This window comes from Oryctolagus cuniculus, chromosome 11 (assembly GCF_051225735.1).
Source record: "Oryctolagus cuniculus isolate XC-2025 breed Fujian yellow rabbit chromosome 11, ASM5122573v1, whole genome shotgun sequence".
Classification (NCBI taxonomy): domain Eukaryota; kingdom Metazoa; phylum Chordata; class Mammalia; order Lagomorpha; family Leporidae; genus Oryctolagus; species Oryctolagus cuniculus.
In genome coordinates this window covers 58,496,052-58,521,684 of record NC_142877.1, presented here as the reverse complement: position 1 = coordinate 58,521,684, position 25,633 = coordinate 58,496,052, and the positions used below count along the sequence as shown (strand labels likewise).

General features: G+C 58.4%; 2 protein-coding genes across 19 annotated transcripts in view; one reads left to right on the top strand and one right to left on the bottom strand.

Annotated features, from left to right (window-relative positions):
- The window catches only part of ITGA7 (integrin subunit alpha 7), a 23,533-nt gene extending 4,791 nt beyond the window's left edge, over positions 1-18,742 (top strand). For 2 of the 18 annotated variants that reach the window (XM_089308456.1, XM_008256603.5), the window contains exons 2-25: positions 3,315-3,442; positions 3,541-3,620; positions 5,582-5,837; positions 6,736-6,855; positions 7,564-7,771; positions 7,879-8,072; positions 8,382-8,470; positions 8,560-8,687; positions 8,791-8,886; positions 9,052-9,113; positions 9,274-9,443; positions 9,826-9,975; positions 10,535-10,650; positions 11,821-12,013; positions 12,094-12,177; positions 12,268-12,347; positions 12,447-12,521; positions 12,655-12,757; positions 13,277-13,453; positions 13,635-13,766; positions 15,389-15,502; positions 15,701-15,799; positions 15,884-16,009; positions 18,079-18,742. In XM_089308456.1, the coding sequence (XP_089164582.1) occupies positions 8,018-8,072; positions 8,382-8,470; positions 8,560-8,687; positions 8,791-8,886; positions 9,052-9,113; positions 9,274-9,443; positions 9,826-9,975; positions 10,535-10,650; positions 11,821-12,013; positions 12,094-12,177; positions 12,268-12,347; positions 12,447-12,521; positions 12,655-12,757; positions 13,277-13,453; positions 13,635-13,766; positions 15,389-15,502; positions 15,701-15,799; positions 15,884-16,009; positions 18,079-18,309 (2,280 nt within the window). In that variant the 5' untranslated portion in view covers positions 3,315-3,442; positions 3,541-3,620; positions 5,582-5,837; ... (1 more) ...; positions 7,564-7,771; positions 7,879-8,017 and the 3' untranslated portion in view covers positions 18,310-18,742. Of the gene's footprint in view, positions 1-3,314; positions 3,443-3,540; positions 3,621-5,581; positions 5,838-5,941; positions 6,173-6,327; positions 6,460-6,735; positions 6,856-7,563; positions 7,772-7,878; positions 8,073-8,381; positions 8,471-8,559; positions 8,688-8,790; positions 8,887-9,051; positions 9,114-9,273; positions 9,444-9,825; positions 9,976-10,534; positions 10,651-11,820; positions 12,014-12,093; positions 12,178-12,267; positions 12,348-12,446; positions 12,522-12,654; positions 12,758-13,276; positions 13,454-13,634; positions 13,767-15,388; positions 15,503-15,700; positions 15,800-15,883; positions 16,010-16,798; positions 17,963-18,078 lie in introns of those variants that run through there. The other 16 variants (XR_016216785.1, XM_008256601.5, XM_008256600.5 and 13 more) reach the window with 16 other exon arrangements.
- Positions 18,335-25,633, bottom strand: TMT1B (thiol methyltransferase 1B). The gene is made up of 2 exons (XM_002711054.6): positions 25,090-25,633; positions 18,335-19,464 (listed from the first exon to the last, which is right to left on the bottom strand). Exons 1-2 carry the CDS (start codon positions 25,585-25,587, stop codon positions 19,228-19,230), a joined length of 735 nt encoding a protein of 244 aa, XP_002711100.1. The 5' UTR covers positions 25,588-25,633; the 3' UTR covers positions 18,335-19,227.

Genomic DNA, 25,633 nt, shown 5'->3' with positions numbered 1-25,633 from the left:
ACCCTCTGAGCTATTTCCAGGCAAATTCTAGGTTATTTTTAATAGCTTGGTCTCTTGTCATTTCCCCCTCCTCTCTGAAGGTGGCCCCTGATTTTGTCTCCCAGAGCCAAGCTGGGGGTATTCCCGGAGGGGCCTGACTAACCCTGCTTTTACTCCAACAGGGGGCGCCCTAGCTTTTGGGTGGCTGGATTGCCTTCTTTAGCACTCACTGATGGAAAAAACCTCTTTTCTTCTTTCTTGATTTATTTTTTAAAATGTATTTGAAAGGCAGAGAGAGAGAGAGAGAGAGAGAGAGGGAGAGAGAGAGAGAGAGATCTTCCAACCACCTGTACACTCCCCGGATGGCTACAACAAAAAGGGGTGGGGTGGGGTGGCTGAGGCCTGGGTTTCTCATGTGGGTGGCAAGGGCCTATGTTCTTGAGCCATCCTCCACTGCTTTCCCAGGCTCAATAGTAGGGAGCTGGATTGGAAGTGGAGCAGCTGGGACTTGAACCTGGCACTCATATTGGATGATGCTGTCTCAGGTGGCAGCTTAACCTGCTACTCCACAATGCTGGCTCTTTTGATATCTTTCAGTCTAGCCCCAAGATGAGACATTGAAGTCAAGCTTTCTTACCTTGTTCTGTGGTTTTGGTCTCATTTATTTCTTTTGGCTGTAAACTGGGGTTGCTATGGTGTGTTTAATATAAGTGCAATGCTTAGAATAGTGCTCCACTCATAGTGAGTGCCATGGAAGTGTAGTAGTGTTGTTATTTTTAAAATATTTATTTATTTGAAGGAGTTACATACACACACACACACACAGCACACACACACACACACAGAGAGAGAGAGAGAGAGAGAGAGAGAGAGAGAGAGAGAGAGTCTTCCATCCACTGGTTCACTGCTCAGATGGCTGCAACAGCTAGGGTTTGGCCAGGCTGAAGCCAGGAGCCAGGAGCTTCATCCGGGTTTCCCACATGGGTGCACTTGGGCCGTCCTCTGCTGCTTTCCCAGGCCATTAGCAGGGAGCTGGCTCGGACGTGGATGGGATGCTGATTTCGCAGGTGGCAGCTTTACCTGCTATGCCACAGCGCCGGCCCCGGTGCTGTTTTCTTGTATTGTGATTCACAGGGGTAGAGAGTAGTCCGATGATCCTAGATCCAAAGACTGGGCTCCTAGGCCCCGTTGCCGGAGCCAGCCTTCCAGGCCAAGAGTCTTTCCCAGAGGGCCACTCAGATGAAGAGGGGTCAGAGAAGGGCTGGACTTGGGCTGGAGCCCTGGAGAGCGTGGACAGTGGGGGAGTGCAGGACTTGTGGGCTCCTCCTTCGTCTGCACTTAGCGGTGCTCCCAGGGAGTCCCTCTGCCCCCGGCTGCCAGCTCTGCTTTGCCTTTCTCCCTGCAGCGGCTGCAGTTGTGGCTACTATTCCGTCCGGAGGCCTGGGGTGGCTGAATTCATGGGACGGGAGCCAGGAAGGAGTGTGTGGCTGGGGCAGAGATGGAGAGGCTGCATGTGGGGATGCTTGTTCCCAGAGGGATCCACTAGGGATGCAGCTGGGCACACTGATGCAGTCAGCATCGTTCCTCTCCCCTCTTCTCTACTCCTGGCCTCCAGGGAAGATGTGAGCAAGGGACACTGTTAGCTCCTCTGAGTGCTTAGCTGTGCACTGACCCGCTGGGGCACGGGCGTCATCTCTGTCAGTCCGCATAGCGCATGGACTCAGCAAATGCGTCCTGTCGCTTCCCACAGGGCAAGCACAGAGCTGAGTCAGGAGCAGCGGTGGTCCTGAGTGCGGAGCCTGGGGCACTGAGGACTTGCACTGGGCCGTGTCACCTGGTTTCCGTTCCTTCCCTACCCGCTTTACTTTTCTGGTCTCAGTGTTGGCCCAGTCATTGGGGGGATGACAAAGAACCAGAGTTAGCAGCAGCGGCTGTGATTTCCAGCATGCTGGCTTCGTGTCACCTGATAGACGAGAACAGAATCCTTCTCCCACGTGGAGAGCGCCAGATGGGACCACGGGTGTGACTTTGTGACTTGTCCTGGCCTGGTGCCTGCATGTATATGGAGAGTGATGGACGTTAGTTCTTCCTGTCCCTGGAGTCTGGCCCACGGCCTCCCCCATTGTAGGTGCTGAAGAAGCATCGCATCCTTGTTTCTCAAGCAGTAGTTAAATGGATGCTGAATGGGCGCTCTCTTCCCTGCCACTCCCTACCCCTTCTTGCTCTTACCACTGGCTGTGACATGGGATGACAGCTGCTCAGAGATGAGGAAGAGGCGTTTTCGGGAAGGGAGAGTGGCTCTGAGCCCTCCCCCACCGCTCCCCGTCAGACCTGGCCCAGTGCCCCACAGATGCCTGCCTGTGGCATTGCCCGGTTCGGTTTGGGGCCTCACCCCCTCCAGGAAGGAGATGGAGGAAGAGTGGGAGGGAGGCCTGCTGACACTTTTGCGTCTCTTCCTCTGCAAAGAGAGCACCCGTGTGGCCAGCTGTGCATCAGTCCCCTTGCTTCACCCCTGGCCTGGGGGCTCAGCCTCCGGGGACCCAGGAGGCCTCCGTTCCCAGCTCAGTCCTCCTCGGGGGAAGGCGCCTTGGCTGTGATCATGGAAAATTGTCCTGCCAAGAAAGCCGGAGCTGGGAAAGAGTCTGAGGGGAGGCAGGAGTGAAAACTGGGTGGAGGTGGGAGGGGGCGGAGAAGGGAGGATGGGGAAGGGGCTGCAGGCAGTGCGGTCGAGCAGGGGGAGGGCTGGAGACAGAGTGAGACACTGTCCCTGCCTCCATGCCAGCCAGAGTGTGGGAGCTGCCCGAGGGCGGGGTCCCTGCTGTGTCCCCGAGGACAGGGAGCAGGTCTCTGCGTAGCCTCTCGCCTGGTCTTGAAGTTGGCCCCTGAGCTCCGCTGCGGTGCCAGCCTGGGCCCCTGTTACTTTTGCTCCCAGAATTCTTGGCATTTCTGGCAGGGTTGCAACTGGATCAGGGGTTGGGAAGGAGGGCAGAGCTTGGGGCTGAGGCCAAGCAGTTGGGTGGGGGAGGCTTGGTTGGGAACAGGTGCTGGGAACAGGCGGTGCTTTCAAACCGGCGGTGCTGGCGGGGCTGCTGGGTTGGTGCGGTTGGGCACTTGTGTGCGTAGTTGCTGTGCGTGGCAGACCCTCATGCATGTGTCACATGATGATTGTGGCGCCTGCTGCATTCATGTTTCCTGCCAGAATTAGAGATAACTGACTTTTGCCTGCCTCTTGAGCCCCTGAACGCTTGGTTTGGTAACAAGGGGCTGGGCCTGGGCAGCTCTGGGGAGGTTGGAGCCTGGTGACCTCTAACCTCTGCCCCTGCCCCATCGTGCAGGCTGCTGGTGGGCGCTCCCCAGGCCCTGGCTCTTCCTGGGCAGCAGGCGAACCGCACCGGAGGCCTCTTCGCTTGCCCCCTGAGCCTGGAGGAGACCGACTGCTACAGACTGGACATCGACCGGGGAGGTGCGATCTCGGGGGACGCAGTGGCGCAGCATAGGAGGAGGAGAGGAGAGGCCGTGGCCTCCCCTTCTGTTCCCTGATTCTTCGTGTCTTGCCTCCAGCTGATGTGCAGAAGGAGAGCAAGGAGAACCAGTGGTTGGGAGTCAGTGTTCGGAGCCAGGGACCTGGGGGCAAGATTGTTGTGAGTACTACTTATTGTGGATGAATTCAGGGGTGATGCGTGTATGTTTGTTTGTGTGTTCTGTGTATATGTGCACAGCATGTGTACCATGTGTGCATGTGCACAGCATGTGTACAGTGTGTGCATGTGAACAGCGTGTGTACTGTGTGTGCGTGCACAGCATGTGTACCGTGTGTGTGCACAGCCTGTGTACCATGTGGGCATATGCACAGCATGTGTACTGTGTGTGTATAGCATGTATACTGTGTATACATGTGCACAGCGTGTGTACCGTGTATGTGTGCACAGCATGTATACTGTGTGTGTGCACAGCATGTGTACCATATTTGCATGCAAACAGCCTATTACCATGTATGCATGTGCACAGCGTGTGTACCTGTGTGTGCACAGCATGTGTACTCTGTGTACATGTGCACAGCATGTGTACTATGTGTGCAAAGCTTGTGTACCGTTTATGTGTGTGCACAGCGTGTATACCATGTGTGCTTTCAGAGCACAAGCTGGGTGTGGGATGTGACTCCCAGGACCTTGGGGAGATGCACAAAAGTATAAGACATGCCCCTTTCCTTCCAAGTTCAAAAACATCTGACCATCCATTCATCATTTTGTTAAACTCTTACTGCAGATCTTGTTAAAATTAATTTTAAAAAGTTGTATTTATTTATTTGAAAGGCAGAGTGACATAAAAAATAAAAAAAAGAAAGGCAGAGTGACAGAAAGAGAGGGTGAGAGAAAGAGGAGGAGACAGAAACAGAAAAAAGAGATCTTCTGTCCACTGGTTCCTTCCCCAAAGGAAGGCCTGGGCCAGGCTTAAGCCAGGAGCCAGGAACTCCATCTGGGTCTCCCATTTGGGTGATGGGAACCCAAGTACTTTGGGCCATCATTTGGTGCCTCCCAGGTGCATTAGGAGGAAACTGGATTGGCAATGGAGCAGCCAAGTTTTGATCCCAGGCACCCCGATATGGGATGTAGGCGTTCCACGTGGCACCGCAACACAATTTTTTATTAGAGAGAGAGAGAGAGGAAGAGAGAAAGAGAGAGGGAGTGCTTCCCTATTTGCTAGCTCACTCCCCAAATGCCCTAGGGTTAGGCTGGGGCTGAATGCCATGCAGTCTCCCATGTAGGTGGTAGGATCCCAATTACTTGAGTCACCATTGTTGCTGCCCACAGTCTGCATTAGCTGGAAGCTGGAGGCTCGTAGCAAACCCAGGGCCTCCAGTGTGGGAGGCTGGACCCCTTGCTTGTGGGTGTCTTGATTGGCATCTTAGGCGCTAGACCAGATGCTGCACCCATAAGAACCTTTCAGGCATTGGACGCTGTGCTATTTTCTGCAAAGACAGAGGGGGGCCTGCTTCTCGCCAGGTGGTTGTGGAGATCCTCCTGCTTTTGCTTTCTGTGTCTCTCTGTTTCTCTCCCTCTGTGTCTTTCAGTAACATGCATGACACACAGTGACTGACACAAGCCACTGCAGGGCAGCAGGTGGCTAACATTAAGCAAAGGGTCCAGCCCCGAGTCTCTAAGTCGTGGGCCACAGAGAGAAAAAGATGTCTGTAAATGGGGGTGATTCGAGCCAGGTACACAGGATAGGGAATGCTCAGAGAGTGGAGAAATCCTGTGCAGATGAGATGGTAGCACTTACGGAGCTCTTGAGAGAAGACCAAGCTTGGCGTGCTGCAGGACTGTTCCATGAACAGGGAGCCACACGTCCTGTGCGCTGGCTTGGGCCCGTGTCTCTGGGTGCCCAGGCAGACCATGGAACAAGGATGACTTCCTGTGGAAGTGGTTGAAGACAGCATGCTGGGCATCCAGTGATATGGTGTAGGGGTGTGTACACGTGTGTGTGTGTGTGTGTGCGCACACCCATACCAGTGTCTGCCAAATGTCTGCATGTGGCCAGTGTGCCTCACCTGGGTCCCTGGTCCACACAGGAAATGACCCCTCCCATCCTGTCCCTTCCACAGACCTGTGCACACCGGTATGAGTCGCGGCAGCGGGTGGACCAGATCCTGGAGACGCGGGACGTGATTGGACGCTGCTTTGTGCTGAGCCAGGACCTGGGCATCCGCGATGAGCTGGATGGCGGGGAGTGGAAGTTCTGTGAGGGGCGCCCCCAAGGCCACGAACAATTTGGGTTCTGCCAGCAGGGCACAGCCGCTGCCTTCTCTCCTGACAGCCACTACCTCCTGTTTGGGGCACCAGGGACCTTTAACTGGAAGGGTGAGTTGCCCCTCAAGGAGGGGAGGAAGGGACTAAGACCTCCTCTTACCCCAGAGATGGCACGGGGTTGGGGGGCAGCACTTGGCCAGGCATGACCACAAGTTCATGGAGTCCTGGGCCCTGCCCCGCCTTCCACCTCCACCTCCATGCTGCTCGAACACACACACAGATGGGGGCACTGCCTCACTCTTTGCATGGCCAAGGGCCCCGCCCCCCTGCACGCTGGCATGGGTCCCCACACGCACGGCGGGGGCTCGCACGCTCCCATGTGGCACCTCCACCTCATCACTGCCATTCCCGTCTCTGCACGCTGCCGCTGGCTGAGCTGCCACTTGGTGAGTGTGATGCCGGGGCCAGGGGCCCCCAGGAAGCTTGGGCTGGGGAGAGGGTGGAGGCGGGGCTGGAAAGGAGGCAAGGGGCTTCCCTGTGTGCCCGTCTAACTCAGTGTCCTCGCTCCCCACCCTGGGCACTAACTCGACTGTCCTTGCAGGCACGGCCAGGGTGGAGCTCTGTGTGCAGAGCTCGGCGGACCTGGCTCACCTGGACGACGGGCCCTACGAGGCGGGGGGTGAGAAGGATCAAGACCCCCGCCTCATCCCGGTCCCTGCCAACAGCTACTTTGGTAGGGACCCCTCCCTGGCCAGGGTCTCTAACCCTCTGCTCCTTCTCTTCCTCCCTCTCCACACATCCCCTCCTCCTGTCTCTGTCTCTCGTCTCTGTCTGTGTCTCTGACTTGTATCTCCCTGGTCTCGTCTATCTCTCTCTGGTTTTCTTTCTCTACTTCATCCTCTCCTACCTCCTCCTGGCCATTCTGCCTGGCTCTGTCTCCTTGCTCTGTGGCACCTCCTTTGGGTGTCCCTTCCCTGGTGTCTCCTCCTACCCTGCCCGGCCCCCATAGGGTTGCTTTTTGTGACCAACATTGATAGCTCAGACCCCGACCAGCTCGTGTATAAAACTCTGGACCCTGCTGACCGGCTCCCAGGACCAGCCGGAGACTTGGCCCGGAATAGCTACTTAGGTTTGTAAGCTCGGCCCCAGCCTCCTCTCCTGCCCCAGGGAAGGTTCTCACCTGCTCTGTCCCCCCCACTGCCCCAACACCAGCTGGGCCCAGATTACCCAGAGGAGCTGATCATCATTGATGAGGAGGCCTGAGGGTGATGGTGTCTGGGGCTGTGAGCGAGTGGAGGGGGGCTGTCCCTGGAAGTGCAATCCCGGCCTTTGGGGGGCTTTCCCCGAAGGGTGAGGAGGGCACCTGCTGAAGAGAGGTCCGGCCTGGCGGTGGGTGGGGCTGGGGACGGGGTGTCCCTCTCATTGGCTCCAGCTCCTCCCGGCTGCCCTCGCCTCCCTGCTGTCCACCCACCCCGGTGAAGCCTTTTTCCCCTTGCCAGGGTGGTGGGAGAGGGGCTGGCCCTCTCCTCCAGGCCCTGGAATGGGTACAGGCTGGTGCCCAGCCCCTGCCGAGCCACCTGGCTTCTCGGTCACTGCCTTTCTCTCTCCCCATCTATCTCAGAGGCTGACCTCATCACGCTTCCGGTGCCAGACTGCAGTCTCTGGGCGAGGCGGGTGTGGGAGGGCTGCCAGGCCCCTGGAGGGGGAGAAGGAGCGATCTGGCCGGCTGTGGCTGGGAGGGGACTAGAGTCGGGCTGGGGGAGCTGTGGCCCACCCTGGCTTCTGAGCCTTGGGGAGACGCTCACTGCTAAGTTGCCCTCCCACTCCACCCTCCCAGGCTTCTCCATCGACTCGGGGAAGGGGCTGGTGCGGGCAGAGGAGCTGAGCTTTGTGGCAGGCGCCCCCCGTGCCAACCACAAGGGTGCCGTGGTCATTCTACGCAAGGACAGCGCCAGCCGCCTGGTGCCCGAAGTCCTGCTGTCCGGAGAGCGCCTGACCTCTGGCTTTGGCTACTCGCTGGCCGTGGCAGATCTCAACAACGACGGGTGACAGAGGGCGAGGGGGTGGGACTGTGGGCAGCCGGCAGTGGCTCCTTGTGCCCGAGTCCCCTGGCTGGGGAGGGCTGGCACCGATGGTCTCCCTCTCTTCGTAGCTGGCCAGACCTGATCGTGGGAGCCCCCTATTTCTACGAGCGCCAGGAAGAGCTGGGGGGAGCTGTGTATGTGTACCTGAACCAGGGGGGTCACTGGGCCGACATCCCCTCGCTCCGGCTCTGCGGCTCCCCCGACTCCATGTTCGGGATCAGCCTGGCTGTCCTGGGGGACCTGAACCAGGATGGCTTCCCAGGTGTGACTGGGAGCTGGAATGGCTCTGGTGGGGGTGGGGTGGGGAGGGGTGTGAGGGAGAGATGGAGAAGCCCCTGGGAGGCTCAGGAACTGCAGCTTCTTGCTGTGTGACCTTGGGCAAGTCGCTTGGCCTTTCTGAGCTGAAAGTATTTGCAGGGAGTGTCTGAGAGGGATACACGCGGCTTGCGTTGGGTGCCTGTTGGTGAGAATGAAAGCATATCACGTAGACCTGGGAGACCGAGGGAAGTGGGGGCCTGGGCTGAGTGTCCCCCCGCCCCCGCCAGCCTGACGCTGTGCCCCACGCCCGCAGATATCGCCGTGGGTGCTCCCTTTGATGGCGACGGCAAAGTCTTCATCTACCACGGGAGCAGCCTGGGGCTTGTGGTCAAAGCTTCGCAGGTGACCGATGGGGGATGGGTGCCGGTGCAATAAGGGAGTGGGGGCGACAGGGAGGCTAAGGGCTGGGGAGGCTGACAGCTGGTCCCCAGGTGTTGGAGGGCGAGGCCGTGGGCCTCAGGAGCTTCGGCTACTCCCTGTCGGGCGGCCTGGACGTGGACGGGAACCACTACCCAGACCTGCTGGTGGGCTCCCTGGCAGACACGGCTGTGCTCTTCAGGTGAGGGCCCCTGGGTGTCTGCCTCCCTGAGCCCTGCCCCTGCCCCGCCCCCTCCAGCGCCAAACCGGATGCTGCAGGTTCACGGCCTCTTGTTCTCCCTCAGGGCCAGACCTGTCCTTCACGTCTCTCACGAGGTCCTCATTGCCCCCGAAGCCATAGACCTCGAACAGCCCAATTGTGCCGGTGGCCAGTCCGTCTGGTGAGGCTGGGCCCGAGGGAGAGGCGCCAGGAGCCGGAGCCGCCAGAGGCCCACTCTCCCTCTGCGCTCCCTTTCTCTCCCCAGTTTGGGGGCTGGGCGGTAGCAGGGGTCGACCCTTGGCCTGTGAGCATGGATTGGCTCAGGAGTCACCCTTGGCCCCTACAGTGTGGACCTGAGGATCTGTTTCAGCTATGTGGCCACCCCTAGCACCTACAGCCCCACTGTGGGTGAGTGAGGCCCCTCCCACCAACCGCCCTGTCCGCTTTGCAGGACTGGGACTGGGGGAGGGGATCTTTTCAACATGGTGAGAAGGGCGCCTTGGGGACAGGGTGGGGCTGGAGCAGTGCCCTGCTCAGCGGCTGCTTTCCTGTCCCCCGCACCGCACAGCCCTGGATTACACGTTAGATGGTGACACAGACCGGAGGCTCCAAGGCCGGGTTCCCCGGGTGACCTTCCTGAGCCGTGGCCTGGATGACCCCAAGCACCAGGCGTCGGGCACCGTGTGGCTGAGGCACCAACGCGACCGGGTCTGCAAAGAAAACATGCTCCAGCTGCAGGTGTGCCCGGGCCCTGGGCCCCGAGGGTCGCTGTGGCTGTGTGCGCTCTTTTCCTCCATGCCTCTCAGCACACTCACACCTCCCTGCAAGCTCTAGACCTTGGAGAAGCTGCCTTTCTGGGCCACGCTCCTCCCCACCGGGCGGCCCCTTGTGTCTCCCTGGAGGTGGAGGTGGCTGGCTCCATCCTCGAAGCCCTGGGTCGGGGCTCCTCCCGTCCCTCCGGCAGCCTCTCCCTCGCCCTTGCCCACTTCCACATGGCTCTCCTTCATCTCCCGAAGCTGCCCACGTGTCACAGTCTGCCCTGGGCCCGGCTGAGGCTTTGGTGGGCAGGGCTGGGGCCCGGGCGTCATTCCAGGGAAGAGCAGCTTTTCCTCTTTCCCAGGAGAACGTCAAAGACAAGCTTCGGGCCATTGTGGTGACCCTGTCCTACAGGCTGCAGAGCCCACGGCTCCGGCGGCAGGCTCCCGGCCAGGGGCTGCCCCCAGTGGCCCCCATCCTCAACGCCCACCAGCCCAGCAGCCAGCGGTCAGAGGTGAGCATGGTTCTGGTTTTACTCAGGAAGAGGAGCTGGGAGGAGCAACCGTCACTGTCATCCTCCCCGCAGTGGCACCTGTTCGTGTGTTCCTAGTCAGAGGGCCAGAGCTCCTCCCTCCTTGTAGGCATTCGGGGACCCAGGGTGACCCAGGGCTTTTGCCATCTTCATATGTGGCCTCCAAGGTCCTCAAGTTGCCTTCATCCCACTGGGCTTGGAGGGGAAGGCGTGATTGCGAGGGCCAGCCCAGAGATGGCACCCTTCTTTCTCTTCCTGTCTGCAGCTGGAACTCAGTTGCACCCAGGTGAGGCTGGGGACTAGCCTGGTAGTTCACACCACAGTGTGGCGATATGCCCACGATTTTACTGATGAGGGCACAGCTCAGAGTGGCTAAGTGACCAGCCCGATATCACACAGCGAGTAAGCGGCAGATCTGAGTGTAGAACACACGAGCCCTGTGGTCCTCTTATCGGGTTCACAGTGTGCCTTGGGGACACGGTCGTCCCCCCCCCCCCCGCCTCGCCCCTTGGAATGAACTTCTTTTCACATCTGCTCCCAGATCGTCTTCCTGAAGCAAGGCTGTGGTGAAGACAAGATCTGCCAGAGTAACCTGCAGCTGGTGCGTGCCCGCTTCTGTGCCCGGATCAGCGACGCCGAGTTCCAGCCTCTGCCCATGTGAGGGCGGTAGGGAGCAGGCGGGGAGAGCAGTGAGCCTGCGGAGGGCGGGGGCTGGGGGACTGCTGAGGATTCAGAGGAGGGGGAGACGGGGGTCAGTGACGGCACAGCAGTGCGCCCGTGGTGACGAGTAGCAACACCTCACAGAACCCGTCACATGCCAGGGGTCCTTGGGAAGTTCATGGGAAAGGGATTGTGAAAAAATATGCGTGTGTCTCAAACTGTGCCAAAATAAACTTATCTTAAAACACATTGGGGCTGACGCCGTGGTACAGTGTCCCATAGGGCTGCTGGTTTGAGTCCCGGCTGCTCCACTTCCTATCCAGCTCTCTGCTCATGTGCCTGGGAAAGTAGTGGAGGACGGCCCAAGTGCTTGGGCCCCTGGGCCCACATGGGAGACCTGGAGGGGGCTCCTGGCTTCTGACTTTAGCTTGGCCCAGCCCCGGCCATTGCAACCATTTGGGGAATGAAGCAGCAGATGGAGGATCTCTCTCTCTCTCTCTCTCTCTCTCTCTCTCTCTCTAACTCTGCCTTTTAAATAAATAAATAAATAATCTTTTAAAAATCTTGAAGTGTATCCAAGAAAGAGAGAGAGAGAGGGAACTCCCTTCCATTGGTTCACCCCCTAAATGCCTGCAACAGCTGGGGCTGGGCTGGGTGGGCTGGGAGCCAAGAACTCAACCCTGGCCCCCCACATGGGTGGCAGGGACCCAACCATGTGAGCCATCAGTGCTGCCTCCCAGGGTGCACACGCATTGGCAGGAAGCTAATCGGAGATGGAGCCAGGCAGGTAGCTCATGCAGTTAACTGCTAAGCCAAACAGCTGCCCCAGCATAACTTGGAGTCCCACAAAAGGTTAAAAACAGAATTAACCAGTAATGCACAGTTTCCACGAGCTTGTCGAAGTCCCTGGTATGGTTTAGTAGCAGCTCGGCGAGGTAGGGTTTGTTAGTCCTGTGTGATGGATGGAGAGCCAAGGACTAGCAGGCTGGGTGGAGCTGGGCTGAGAGTGGAGGGTCCCTCTCTCCTAGTCATCATGGGCAGATGCGGGGCATGTGCTGGCATGTGATCTGGGGGGCCTGGGGAGGTCAGAGAACCTGGGAAATGGGCGTGGGCGGGAGGCTGGGGAGGGCTGTCACAGCCCAGCATGAGCAGGGACTTGACTTTCAGGGAGGCTGACGGGAAGACAGCCCTGTTCGCGATGAGTGGGCAGCCGGTCATCGGTCTGGAGCTGATGGTCACCAACCTGCCCTCGGACCCGGCCCAGCCCCAGGCTGACGGGGACGATGCCCACGAAGCCCAGCTCCTCGTCACCCTCCCTGCCTCTCTGCGCTACTCAGGAGTCCGGGCGCTGGACCCTGCGGTGAGTCTCCCGGGGCGAGCTGGGGTGAGCTCTCAAAGGGCCCCAGTAACACAAACCAACCTCTCCTCTCCTCCTCACAGCAGGAGAAGCCGCTCTGCCTGTCCGATGGGAATGCGTCCCATGTCGAGTGTGAGCTGGGGAACCCCATGAAGAGAGGTGCCCAGGTGGGCAGTCTGCCCTCGTCTTGCTCTGAGTGGCTGGCCCTTGAGCCCCGGAGCCCTCCCCTCACCCTCCCCTCATTCCACCCTGGCTAGGTCACTTTCTACCTCATCCTCAGCACCTCCGCAATCACCATCGAGACCACTGAGCTGGAGGTGGGGCTGCTATTGGCCACGTAAGCCTGGTGGCGCCAGGGTCGGGCAGGGGTGGAGGCTGGGGCAGTTGGACTGGCCCCGTTGACCCCTGCTGTGTGTGTGTCTGTTCCGCACGCTAGGATCAGTAAGCAGCTGCTGTCTCCAGAGTTTGTTCGCGCCCGTGTCTTCATCGAGCTGCCGCTGTCCATTGCAGGGTAAGCTCAGGGGGTGGGGGCATCGCCACTCCGGGACCCCGGCCTGGCTCCGCCTCACCGCCCTGCCCTCCTGACCCTCCGTCCAGCTGGGCCCTGGGCCTCCTTAGCTTCTGCTCTGACCCATCTCTTCCAGGGTGGCCATTCCTCAGCAACTCTTCTTCTCTGGCGTGGTGAGGGGGGAGAGCGCCATGCGCTTTGAAGAGGATGTGGGCAGCGAGGTCAAGTATGAGGTCACGGTAGGTGTCCTGGTGTGTGGTCCCTCCATGGGCCCCCTCCCTTGACCCAGAAGACAGGCTGAACCGTGCCCCATGGGCTGCTGCCGAGGCGGGCACTTCTCCCATGTGCTCCAGAGAGCTCAAGGCCTCCGCCCTGCACGTGGACTTTAGCTGTGGGCTGATGTTGGTGCTGGGGCCATGGTTGGCACTTCTCTGGTCACTTCTGAGTGGTCTGAGTGGCCAGGAGAGCCCAAGAAGCTCCTGTGCCGGGGGCCCCAGCCAGGGGACGGGCATGTGGGTCAGGGGTGAAGCTTCTTCCCGGAACTCTGCCTTTGCTTGGCTGGTGCCTGCCTGCACACCTGACCCCTCCTAGGTTTTCTGGAGCTTGTGTGGGGAGCGATTGGCAGCTGGGGGGGACCTCAGATCCCAAGTCTTTTTGGGAACTCTGCTTCCTGAGGCAAGGCTCGTCCCCTCCGCCTCTGTGCAGAGGTGCAGTCTGCTCGGAAAGTGAGCTCCTTCCCTCCCATCTGCTGCCCGCAGGTCTCCAACCAAGGCCAGTCGCTCAACACGCTGGGCTCCGCCTTCCTCAACATCATGTGGCCTCACGAGATCGCCAATGGGAAGTGGCTGCTCTACCCCATGCGCGTGGAATTGGAGGGCGGGCAGGGGCCTGGGCGGAAGGGGCTCTGCTCCCCCAGGCCCAACATCCTCGGCCTGGTGAGGCTCAGGCAGGGTGGAGGGGAGACTTTAGGAGGGGAGGTGGTTACTGTGGGGGGTAGGGAGGAGAGAAGCGTTCCGGGGGTAGGGGCTGGGCCAGGAGGAAGGTGGAGGGGGGAGATGTGACCCCGATGGCTGTGTCTGGAGGGGCATTCACTGGGCACCTCCTCCCCATGTCCAGAAAGCAGGCAGCAGGGGTAGGAGGCGGCGGGAGCTGGAGCAGCCGGCGCAGCAGGAGCCTCGTGAGCCGCCGGAGCCCAGCACGTCGTGGTGGCCAGTGTCTTCCTTGGAGAAGAAGAAGAACATCACCCTGGTAAGGGCAGGGCAAGTGGCGTCACAGGAGTGACCACGCGTGGGGGGCTGGCGGCCGCCGTGGACCATGGAGCTTCAGGGTGCTGGCGTCCAGGGAGGGGACCTCCAGCACCTGTGGTGGGCATGGGTGTTGGCTTGCCAGCTGAGAGGCCCGCATTCCAATACTTGGGTTTTAGTCCCAGCTCTACTCCTGATCACCTCCTGGGAGGCAGCAGGTGATGGCTTATGTGGTTGGGACCCTGCCACCCACGTGGGAGGCCTGGGTGGGGTTCCTAGCTCCCCATCTGGCCTGCCTGGCCCAGTCCTGGCCGTTGTGGTGTCTGGAGAGTGAGTGAGCTGGCAGCTGAGAGCACTCTGAGTCTGTCTGTCTCTCAGATAAGTAGAAAACCAGATGAGTAAGAACAATGTTGTTAGCACCCATGGGAGAAAAAGCCATGGGATGGTGCAAGACCTGCGGCAGGTGGGCAGCCCTGGGCCAGGGGGCTGCTTGTGAGGCGAGAACTCCCCTCCCCCTGCTGCTCCCTGCAGAGTCCGTTGTCGCCGGCGGCAAGGCTTCTCATAGTATCGCCGTCGCTCAATGTCCTCAGTGAGCCCGTCCATAGTGAGGATCCTGTTTAGGGTCCTGTATGCACCTTCCACATTTCCATCCTGCACCATCACAGTCCTGGCGATGAACTTCAGATGTTTTGCCATGACCTTAAATTTAACTCCTCGCTTTGCTGGACCCAGCGCCCTCGGAGCCCAGAGCCAGCCAGCCAAGCAAGTCATTTTCATGTTTGTATAGAATATTGCATTTTTATGGAGACGTAATGGCCACCTGTGAGATTTGCTTGGTATTCTTTTGAAGTCTTTTAGAACAGATTAGTCAATTTGTGTAAGCATATCTGCTTGATTTTCACAATGTCACAACCATGGAGTTTTTAAATGTGCTCAAAAGTAGCGAAATAAAAGAGGACTCAGAATGTAAAGGCTTTCAAAGACATCTTCCGTGTGTGGACGATGACGTGATGGACATAGAAGAACTTTCAGGCACGAGGGTCATGAGGAAGGTGCGCACCTGGGCCAGGTGCGTTAGGGTCAGGCTGGGAGGAGCAGGCACCAAACCCCTCAGCTGTCCCCAGAAGCTCTTGGGGCGGTCTCTTTGCTGACCGTGGGCCCGAGTTCAGACAACCTCTCTACACTGACTGGCTCTGCTGTCTCTGTGACCTGAGGCAGGTCACCTGGCCTCCTGGGGCCTCCATTTCCTCCCTTGAGAAATGACAGCATGCACTGTGCCAGGACCATGGTGAAGCTTAACTGAGATAAGTGCTTGGCATACAGTAGGTGCCCAATATGTGGGGTGGTCATTGGGTGACATAGGCATCTGTTGGGGATGCTACTGTGTTGCTACTGTCAAGGGAGAGGCCTTTGCATTTCCAACCCAAATGGCTCAGATTTGGAGTAAGCAGCTCCTTTGGATCAAAGGGGTAGCTTGGGAAGACTTCCTGGAGGAGGGGAGTCTGAAGTTGGGAAGAGAAAATGGGAGGCAATGTCAGGCTCAGTCTGTGTGTGTGTGTGTGCGTGTGTGTGCACGCACACGCACTCACAGTAAACCATTCAGAGCCCATCTGTCCTGGTCCCCAGGACTGTGCGCGGGGCACGGCCAACTGTGTGGTGTTCAGATGCCCGCTCTACAGCTTCGACCGCACAGCTGTGCTGCACGTCTGGGGCCGCTTGTGGAACAGCACCTTCCTGGAGGTGAGGGAAGCGCCGGGCACCCTGCAAAGTCCCCCCGTGCTCATGTCTTCTGCTCTGAGGCAGCATTGCCCTAACCCAAGCCAGGCAGAGGCATCCTCTGTGTTGGGCACCATTCCGGGGTTCCAGTTCCCAGATGGGGGGGCGGGGCAAGGAGGGGGCGTGGCCTTCAGGAGGGGGCTCTGCTTCTGGCTCCTTTAGGAGTACTCGGCTGTGAAGTCTGTGGAAGTGATCGTCCGAGCCAACATCACGGTCAAGTCCTCCATCAAGAACCTGCTGCTTAGAGATGCATCCACTGTGGTGAGCTGCCGCAGGACTGGGGGGCAGGTGGGAGCACCCCCTTTTCTCCTCCCCACCCCCCACTCAGTGCCCCTCGCTCTCCAGACCCCAGTGATGGTCTACTTGGATCCTGTGGCTGTGGTGGCTGGAGGAGTCCCCTGGTGGGTCATTCTCCTGGCGGTGCTGGCCGGGCTTCTGGTGCTGGCGCTGTTGGTGCTGCTCCTGTGGAAGGTGAGCCTCGGGCAGGGCCTGGAGCGGGGGCTCTGCCTGACCCCGGGGGTCCCCGCCAGAGGCAGACCTTGAATGCTGGAGTGAGGTGGGGCTGCAGCACAAGGCAGGGGTATTGAGTCGAGGAGGTGCAGTGGGGTTCAGTGGAGGGCAGGCTTGAGAGGATGTGGCCCTGGGTGCAGGCCCCAAAAGGAGGGGGTGCAGAAGCTCAGGGTGTGGGGATGTGGGGCCAGGGAGGCACAGTCACGGAGGCCGGGGAGTGTGGGCTGATTCGACCGGAGTAGGATGGTGACGTCTGGGATGGAAACCTTGACCAGGAAGGCCCAGCAGTGGGGACAGTCTCCGGACCGGCCACTGAACTGCTCTGGCACACTCACGGCTGCAGACAGAATCATGCGGGCATCTGGGGCTCGACAGAAGAAGCACGCACACACACACACACACACACACACACGTGCGCGTCAGTGCAGGGAATGATGTCCCTGAGCAGGGGTGTCCTTGAGCCACCTGCCACACCCGGGGCTGGGTGGGGAACCAGGCACAGCCCTGGGGCTCTATGGAAGACTCCCTCTCCCCCCAGCTGCTCCTTGAGCCCTGTCAGACTGAGTGCAGCCTCCTGCGGCCGTGTCATGGCTGGGCCAGGCTGCAAGCGGGGGCACCTGCCCACCCTGCAGGGAGCCAGGCTGCCTGTTCCCTGCTCCCGCAGCATGGAGACAGAGCAGAGACTGGGCCCCTACCCTTCTTGTCTCCATCCTCCGCCTCTTTTGCCTCCTCCCTCCCCTGACATCCCAGTGTGGCTTCTTCCGGCGGAGCAGCCAGAGCTCATCTTATCCCACCAACTATTACCGGGCCCAGCTGGCCGTGCAGCCCTCGGCCATGGAAGCAGGGGGCCCAGGGACTGTGGGGTAACTGTTGTGAGTGTGTGTGTGCATGCACATGTGTGAGTATGTGTAGATTCCCAGCATTCAGGGGATCTGCAATGTGTGAGGCAGAGACAGGAGGTTGCATGGGCGTGCCAAGAGTCTTAGGAGCTGAGGTGAGATGCCAGCAGAGGGCTGAGGCTGTACCGGTGAGTGCGCATAGCCCGGCGCATGCTCCATGTGTCGGGTGGGCTTGCGGGGTGTGAGCTCTGCATGTCTTTTCTAAGCAGCCTGAGCATGTAGGAGTCTTGGGCAGTTCCAAGTGTGAGTGTGCAAGGGGCACATTATCATTGCTGGTGTGTGAGAGCCAGCAGGGTCATGGTTTAGGGAGGGGCTAGGTGCCCCTAGTCCACGGATGCCAGGGCCCTGGGCATGCTGCCTACATCGTGTGCAGGGGCATGTGATGCACTGTTTAAGATATGCAGAGGTCCAGAAAGCTGTTTTCTTCTTCACCTCTTCTTTTTCAAAAAGATTTACTTATTTATTTGAAAAAGTTACACACACACACACACACACACACAAACACAAACACACATACAGAGAGAGAGAGAGAGAGAAACGATCTTCCATACACTGGTTTACTGTCCCAATGGCTGCAATGGCTGGGGCTGGATCAGGCCAAAGCCAGGAACCAGGAGCTTCACTGGAGTCTCCCAAGCACTTGGGCCATCCACCGCTGCTTCCCCAGGGCATTAGCAGGCAGCTGGGTCAGAAGTGGAGCAGCTGAGATTTGAACCAGCACCCATATGAGTGCTGGCATCCCAGGTGGCGGCTTCTGCTACAACACTGGCCCCTGCTCTCCAGTTCTTGTTTGTGTTCTGGGAGATTCTATTGAGTTTCTCAAGATGGCAGGGTGGGTGGAGACCTTGGGAGCCCAAGATCCTGGGCTGTACCTTCAAAGCCCTTGTCCTGAACCTTGGGCCCCCTCTGGTTTTTGTCTTGCTGTATGTGAGAACCCAGGGCCCAGCACTGAGGGTGGCCTCTGGGAGCTGCCCACTGCCCAGGGTGCGGGCCTGCCTGTCTCCGGTGAGCTGTGGTGAGGCCTTCCTGTTCCGGGGATGGTGAGGGCAGGGAGCGGGGCTGAGCTGGGCGTCCTCTCCAGGGACCTCAGCCCCGCGGGCTCCTCACGGCCTCGGCTGGCTGTTCTTGCAGATGGGATTCTTCCGGCGGGCGAAGCACCCCGAGGCCGCCGTGCCCCAGTACCACGCGGTGAAGATCCCTCGGGAAGACCGGCAGCAGTTCAAGGAGGAGAAGACGGGTACTATCCTGCGGAGCCACTGGGGCAGCCCCCGGCGGGAGGGCCCCGACGCCCACCCCATCCTGGCTGCCGATGGGCACCCCGAGCCGGGCCACGATGGGCATCCGGCACCAGCCACTGCCTAGCTTCCTTTGTCCCAGCCTTGCCCGTGGGTATCCCCTGCTGCTTCCCCAGAGGGGACTCCTTGGGGTGGAGGGGCCCGAGTGGGTTGCTGGTGCTGCATCAGGATTGGGCAGGGGTTTGCTTCCTGGGGGCACCGACCCCCTGCCCCCAAACACTTCCTCCTTAGAATGCTGTGAGATGCGAGGGGGCCCATCAGGGCTGGGGGGGCAGGGTGAGAAGGGCAGGGATGTCCTCATGCTGAGGTGAGGGTGGGGCTCTCACCTTGTACACCAGGACCCCAGGACCTGTCTCCCCAAAAGTGCCTTGGCCTGGAGGTTGGAGAGGGGTTGTGTCGCTCGCTCAGGGGCTCCCCCCATTTCCTCCTTCCTCTGATTGTAGTCTGTGCATCAGTCTGGTGGGTTTTGTCTATTTATTAAAAAAAAATTGAGGACAACATTTCTGGCTTCTTTACTGAGTTTGGCAGCCTCATCCCAGGGTCTGCTTCTGGTTCCTCCATGGCTGTGGACAGAGGTGGTGGCCAGAGAGAGGGAGGGAGGGAGGACCCGATGACCTGGCTGGGGTGCACCTGGCTGAGGGGCACAAAGCTGCAGCCTCCCAGGGAAGGCAGAGGGACTTCACCCGGGGACAAGGGAAAGGGGTGGCGAGCTGGAGAAGCGGGGAGAGCAGTGCAGGGATGTGCAGTCAAGGACACGAAGGGGGTGAGCTGCTTCCTGTCTGACCAGGTTAGGAACTGGGAGTTTTTCTCTGCGGAAGAGGGGATGGAAGCCAGAGCTTGTCCCTGCCAGAGGTCAGAGGTCAGAGGTCAGAGGTTGGGAGGAGAGGAGCTCCCTTTCATAGAAGGTGGCTTGGGCTGGTGGGTGAGTGGCGGGGCGGGGGCAGGGGAGGGAGCAGGGACCCCTGGGGTGGGGGCCAGGGCCAGCTTATTTCACAGCCTTCCCCATGATGTGGGGGCCCACAGGGAGCCACTTCAGGGGAGGGGGGTGTCGTTCTATTTGCACTTCAGAGAACCGCGCCTTTTCCAGGTCCCTCCAGGTCTCTCTGGTGAGCAGGCAGCCGTCCCCGATGTGTTTCCAGGTGGGCTCTAAGGCTCGCTGCCACATGAAGGCCCAGCTTCCGCGCGGCTCAGCCACGTGCTCCAGGAAAAAAAGCACTCCACCCTGGGAGGGGAGGAGGGTGGGCGTCACTCACCTGCTGCGCCCCTCCAGGCCCTCGGATCAAGCCTGGCGAAGCCCTGGTGGGGCACCTGACCTGCCAGCACTCCCTGCTCCCGCCTTCCTCCCTCGAGGTGCAGGAAAAGACCGCTCAGGATGGTGGAGGAGAGAGTGAGAGCTTTATGAGGTGGCCAGGGCAGCATGGCCGCTGGAAGACAGGAGGGGCTGATTCATCCCATACAGGGACACGCGCCTTGAACTCTCTCCTGAGACTCAGAGGCATACAAAGGAATTTCAGGGGCCAGCGCTCTGGCATAGCAGGTTAAGCAGCTGTCTGCAGTGCCGGCATCCCATATGGGCACTGGTTCAAGTCCTGGTTGCTCCACTTCTGATCCAGCTCCCTAATAATGTGCCCAGGAAAGCAGCAGGGAATGGCCAAGTGCTTGGGTCCCTGCACTCATGTGGGAGACCTGGAAGAAGCTCCTGGCTCCTGGCTTCAGATTGGCTCAGCTCTGGCCATTGTAGCCATTTGGGGAAAGAACCAGCAGATGAAGACTTCTCTCTCTCTCTCTGTCTCCCCCACTTATCCCCTCGCACCAAAACTCTGCCTTTCAAACTAATTAAAATAAATTTAAAAAATAAAAACAAGGTATTTCAAAAGTGTTTGTGGAATTATGGATGGATGAAAAGATAAGTTTGGGAGATGGTGTTTAGCTTTGCAACCGAGTCACTTGTGTCCCGTATTGAAGGGCATGAGTTCAATTCCCTGCTCCAGCTCCAGGCTCCAGCTTCCTGCCAACTGGGAGGTAGTGGTGATGGCTCAAGTAAGTGGCTTCCTGCCACCCACGTGGGACACCCAGATTGAACCCCTGGCTGTTGTGAGCATTTGAGAATTGAATCAGCAGATAGGAGCTCTGTCTCTCTCCCTCTTAAAGAAATTAAACTTTATTTTGGTACAGAGAAACTTGAAATCTGCATGTAGTTGTTTCATAATATGCATTTTCACAAAGATTTTGAAGACTTCTTATATGCAAGGATTGCAAAATTTTTGTACCCAAAAATTATCTTTTTTATTTTTTAAAATAGATTTATTTATTCATCTGAAAGACAGAATTAGAGGCAGAGGCAGAGAGAGGTCTTCCATCCACTGGTTCACTCCCCAGATGGCCACAATGGTTGGAGCTGGGCCAATCTGAAACCAGGAGCCAGGAGCTTCTTCTGAGTCTCCCACATGAGTGTAGGGCTCAAGGACTTGGCCCATCTTCCACTGCTTTCCCAGGCCACAGCAGAGAGCTGGATCAGAAGTGGAGCAGCTGGGACTAGAACCAGCGCTCATATGGGATGCTGGCACTGCAGGCAGCAACTTTACCTGCTACGCCACAGCGCCAGCCTGTTATCTTTTTTTCTTTTTTTTAACTATTTATTTATTTGAAAGGCAGAATTAAAGAGCGAGGGAGAGACAGAGAAATCTTCCATCCACTGGTTCACTCCCCAGATGGCTGCAACTGTGGAGGAATGAGAAGGCTGTGCCAAGATGGCCGCTGGTGAGCAAGTGTCAGTTACTCAGGAAATGGCTTTGGAACCCACCTGGCAACAGAGCCTGCCTGGCAACACGCTGTGATTGGTTGGGGGATAAACCGCCCCTTGACTGGATTGGCTGCCTTAGCTATGTAAGCTACTGCACCAACTGAAATAAATGAGTCTGTGGGCTGCTCACCTCAGGCCTGCTTTCACCCAACTCCTGGGGTCTGTGTTGTGACTTTGCACCTGTTGCCCCACGCTCCTCCTCTCAGAATGAATCCACAGCAACATGTGACAACCAGGATTGGGCTAGAACTTCCTCCTGGTCTTCCGTGTGGGTGGCAGGGGGCCAAACACTTGGGCCATCTTCTGCTGCTTTCTCAGGCACATTAGCAGGGCTCTGAACTGGAAGCAGAGCAGCCAGGGCTGGAACTGGCATCCATCTGGGATGCCGGCACAGCAGAGGGAGGCTTAACTCACTGATTCACACACTGGCCCCAAAACTTATCTTTGAATTCCACTTTTCTTGAACTTTTTGTAGTCAACTCCTTCCTGGACATCTCCTCGAACATCCCCGAGAAACCTCAGCCCTGACTCCTGCCCAGTGTGGGGCTTCCTCTCCCTGGGTAACTCACTCACCCCGACTCTCTGAGTTGTCAGCCCACGCTGGCGCTGTCTGCATCTGCAGCTCCAGGATTCATCTGTTTCCACCTCCCATCACGACTCCTGCCTGCCTGTTTGGCTTCTGTGCTGTTGTCTTGGTGGCACCTTGGGCTTCAGAAGCCCACACAACGGAGGTTTCTCTTTTTTCAGCAAGTGGCCCTTCCTTCCATTCCCCCCTCAGCCATGCATGCGAGAGCCTTGGAAAAGATCCTGAACTACTTTTCTCTCTACACACAGGTCAAAAATCTTCCCTGTCGCTCCCCCTCTTCATGGAGGAACGACACTGAACCCTGCCTAGGCTTCATATCCGAGTCACGGCACCATTATGTCGCTCCCCCTCTTCGTGGAGGAACGACACAGGACCCTGCGCTGTTCTTTCGTCTGCTCGGCCCTCCCCGGGTTTGCTGCTGGTTCTTCCCGGGTTGGCTACTATCCCTTCCACCTCCGTGGAAGGGCAGTTCCCCCTGGCCGCATTCCCCACTTCCGCAGGGGAGCGGCACACCGCCGGCCGGCTTTCTCGGGGGCTGCACGGGTTCCCTTAGATGTTCCCCATAGATGTTCCTGGTGCATGCCGTCTCTCTCCTCCTTTATAGTCCTCCTCCGCCAATCCCAACTCGGCTGCCCACACGCCGAGTACGCTGCTCTCCTCCAATCAGGAGCAAGTCCTACAGTTTATTAGTTGAACTGGAGGCAGCTGTGCGGAAGCTGTTTACTTCTCTCCCAGCGCCATATTGTGGGAGAGCAGATGCATAGAATAAGTCCCAATTCGAGTAACTTAGTCTAGTCCGGATTGCTCCCCACAGATCCCCCTTTCTTTTTATTTTTTAGCGTTGATACGCGCCTGTCTTCAGTGTCCCGCGGCACACACTCTGCTCTACTTGCTAGAGTTGCCACAGGCTCTTACAAGTCCTATCAGGCAAACCGAATCCGGGTCCTCTCTTCGCCATGTTGTGAGGAGGTTTTTAGGCGCTGATGCGTGCCTGTGTTCGGTGCCCTGCAGCGCATGCTCTGCTCTGCTAGAACTGCCTGCAGGTGTTTACAAAACCTATCAGGCAAACCGAATCCAAGCCTTCTCATTGCCGTATTGTGGGGGAGACTTATTAGTGTTGGTTTGTGCCTATCTTCGGTGACCTGCAGCTCATACTCTGGTCGAGCTGCTTGCTGGCGCTTACCGCCTTAATTAGGCAGACCGAATCCAAGCCTCCTAATGGTTGTATTGTGGGGAAGCCTTACTGATGTTAATTCGTGCCTGTCTTCCGTGACCTGCGGCGCATAAGCTGCTAGCCGCCCAGGTGCTCATCGCCTCACTTAATCAGGCAGACCGAATCCAAGCTTTCTCATTGCCATGTTGAGGGGAGGCCTTATTTTTCTCTATTTCTCTATCTCCGGGCATTCCTATTTCTCCCATTTTACTTCTATCTTCCAGCATTCCTATTTCTCTTTTACTTCTAAACTTCTGTTTCTCTTATCCCCGCAGCTTCCCGGCGCCTCGCCCCGCCGGCGGGTTCCCGGCTCTGCGCGGCTTCAGCCCGCGCCTCATCTGCGCGGCTCGGCTTTGCGCGGCTTGGCTTCGCGCGCTCCGCGGTCTCCACGCCCTTCGCGTCTGCACCACGGCCTACGCCAGCCCCGTTCCCTATCTATTCACGCCCCGTGCTCTCTCTGCACGCGGCGGCTTCCGCGAGTAACACAGCGTAGCTTACGTGTCCGCCACTAGCATTCAATCTAAGTTCCCCGGGCTAGCCTGGCGAATTCAACCCAGCGTACGTCTCCGCCCCACGGTTTGGCTTCCCGTCCTTTGCTCCCCGGGCTAATCAGACGGATCCCAACCAGGCTCACGTTTCAGCTTCTGGTTTCAACTTTTCGCCCCCTATTCCCGGGCTAACTTGAGAATCCCAAAGTGGCTTTCGTGTCCGCCTTGGCCTGCCCCCCGCGGCTTCAATTTCCCTAACATTTTTCTCTACCCGGTATGTTTCCCCAAGCTTTCCTCCAACGATATTCCTCCCTCATTTCTCCTGGCCTCTCCCCACAGTCCGCATCCGAGTCTGTTTGTTCTAGCTTTCACTTTCGCTTTCGACCTTAGAGATTTCTCCCAGCTTCCCCCCGTAGTCCGTATCTGAGTCTATGCCTAGGCTTTCAATAGCTTCTTCCGGCTCCTTTTTCGTCCGGCTTTTCCCTAGGCTGTTTGCTAGTCTCTCTCTCCGATATTTTCCCAATTCTTCCCGTTTCTTCCCGTTTCTTCCCTCCTAAGTTTGCTATCCGTCCTAGGTTTCCTATCCGAGCTAGGTTTCCTATCCGAGCTAGGTTTCCTATCCGAGTCACGGCACCATTATGTCGCTCCCCCTCTTCATGGAGGAACGACACTGAACCCTGCCTAGGCTTCATATCCGAGTCACGGCACCATTATGTCGCTCCCCCTCTTCGTGGAGGAACGACACAGGACCCTGCGCTGTTCTTTCGTCTGCTCGGCCCTCCCCGGGTTTGCTGCTGGTTCTTCCCGGGTTGGCTACTATCCCTTCCACCTCCGTGGAAGGGCAGTTCCCCCTGGCCGCATTCCCCACTTCCGCAGGGGAGCGGCACACCGCCGGCCGGCTTTCTCGGGGGCTGCACGGGTTCCCTTAGATGTTCCCCATAGATGTTCCTGGTGCATGCCGTCTCTCTCCTCCTTTATAGTCCTCCTCCGCCAATCCCAACTCGGCTGCCCACATGCCGAGTACGCTGCTCTCCTCCAATCAGGAGCAAGTCCTACAGTTTATTAGTTGAACTGGAGGCAGCTGTGCGGAAGCTGTTTACTTCTCTCCCAGCGCCATATTGTGGGAGAGCAGATGCATAGAATAAGTCCCAATTCGAGTAACTTAGTCTAGTCCGGATTGCTCCCCACATTCCCCTGACAGCTCCACCTAGGACATTTTTTATTTTCCCACTCTCTCCATCCATGGCTTACTCCTTTATTCTTGTTTGAGATGGGGGGAGAGAGAGAGCGAGAGCGAGAGCGAGAGTGAGTGAGTGAGTGCTTACATCTGATGGTTCACTCCCCAGATACCCATGACAGCCAGGACTGGGCTGAGGGTAAAGCCAGAGGCTAGGAGCTCAATTCCGGCTGCCGGTGTGGGTGGCAGGAACCCAATTACTCGAGCCATCACTGCTGCCTCCCAGGGTCTGCCACAAGAGTCAGAGGCGGGGTTGAACCCAGGATCTCCGTATGTGGGGCATGGGCGTCTTAAGGGCAAGGTTGAATGCCTGCCCCTGAACCCCCTTTAAACCTCACTTCCGTAGATGTTCTTGCTGCCTGCCCCTCCCCCCGTCCTGTTGCACCCCCTCGTAGCACTGGACGTATCTCCCACTCACCAGCAGGTGGAGGTAGATGGGGGTGTCTCAGGTGCTGGTTGTTAGACCCCCACCCTGGGGGCCCCCCACTGAAGCTGCACTGCCCGGCCCACGCCTGCTCACCGGCCTCAGCACTCTCCGGACCTCCTGCAGCACCCTCTCTGGGCTCTGCACGGAGCACAGCACCAGCGTGCAGACCACCACGTCCATGGAGCCGTCGGCCAGCTCGCGCATGTCCTCTCCAGCGGCCACCACGAAGCGCTCGTACTGCAGGTGCTTGTTCTGGGCCATGCTCTTTTTCAGGAACTTCTCAAAGTGAGGGTTTGGGTCCAGGCAGGTGACCCTGCAGCCGGCAGGGTAGAACTGGAAGTTGGCCCCTGTGCCGCAGCCCAGCTCCAGCAGGGCCACCTTCCCGGAGGGCCCCTTTAGCTCCTTTATCTGGCTGAACAGCTCCCGTTTCTTGCTCTCCATCATGTGGTTGGTCTTCTCAGCCAACACGGCCATCAGGTAGGGGAAGTAGCTTTTGCACAGCGGCTGCCAGTAGCCCAGCAGAGCCATCAGGTGCAGAGGCAGGGTCAGGAGCAGAACCAGCAGCTGCAGGAGATGCACCAGGGCATCCATGGCGGTGCGGCTCTGAGTGGCGCTTCTGCTGTGGCCCTGGCCTTCT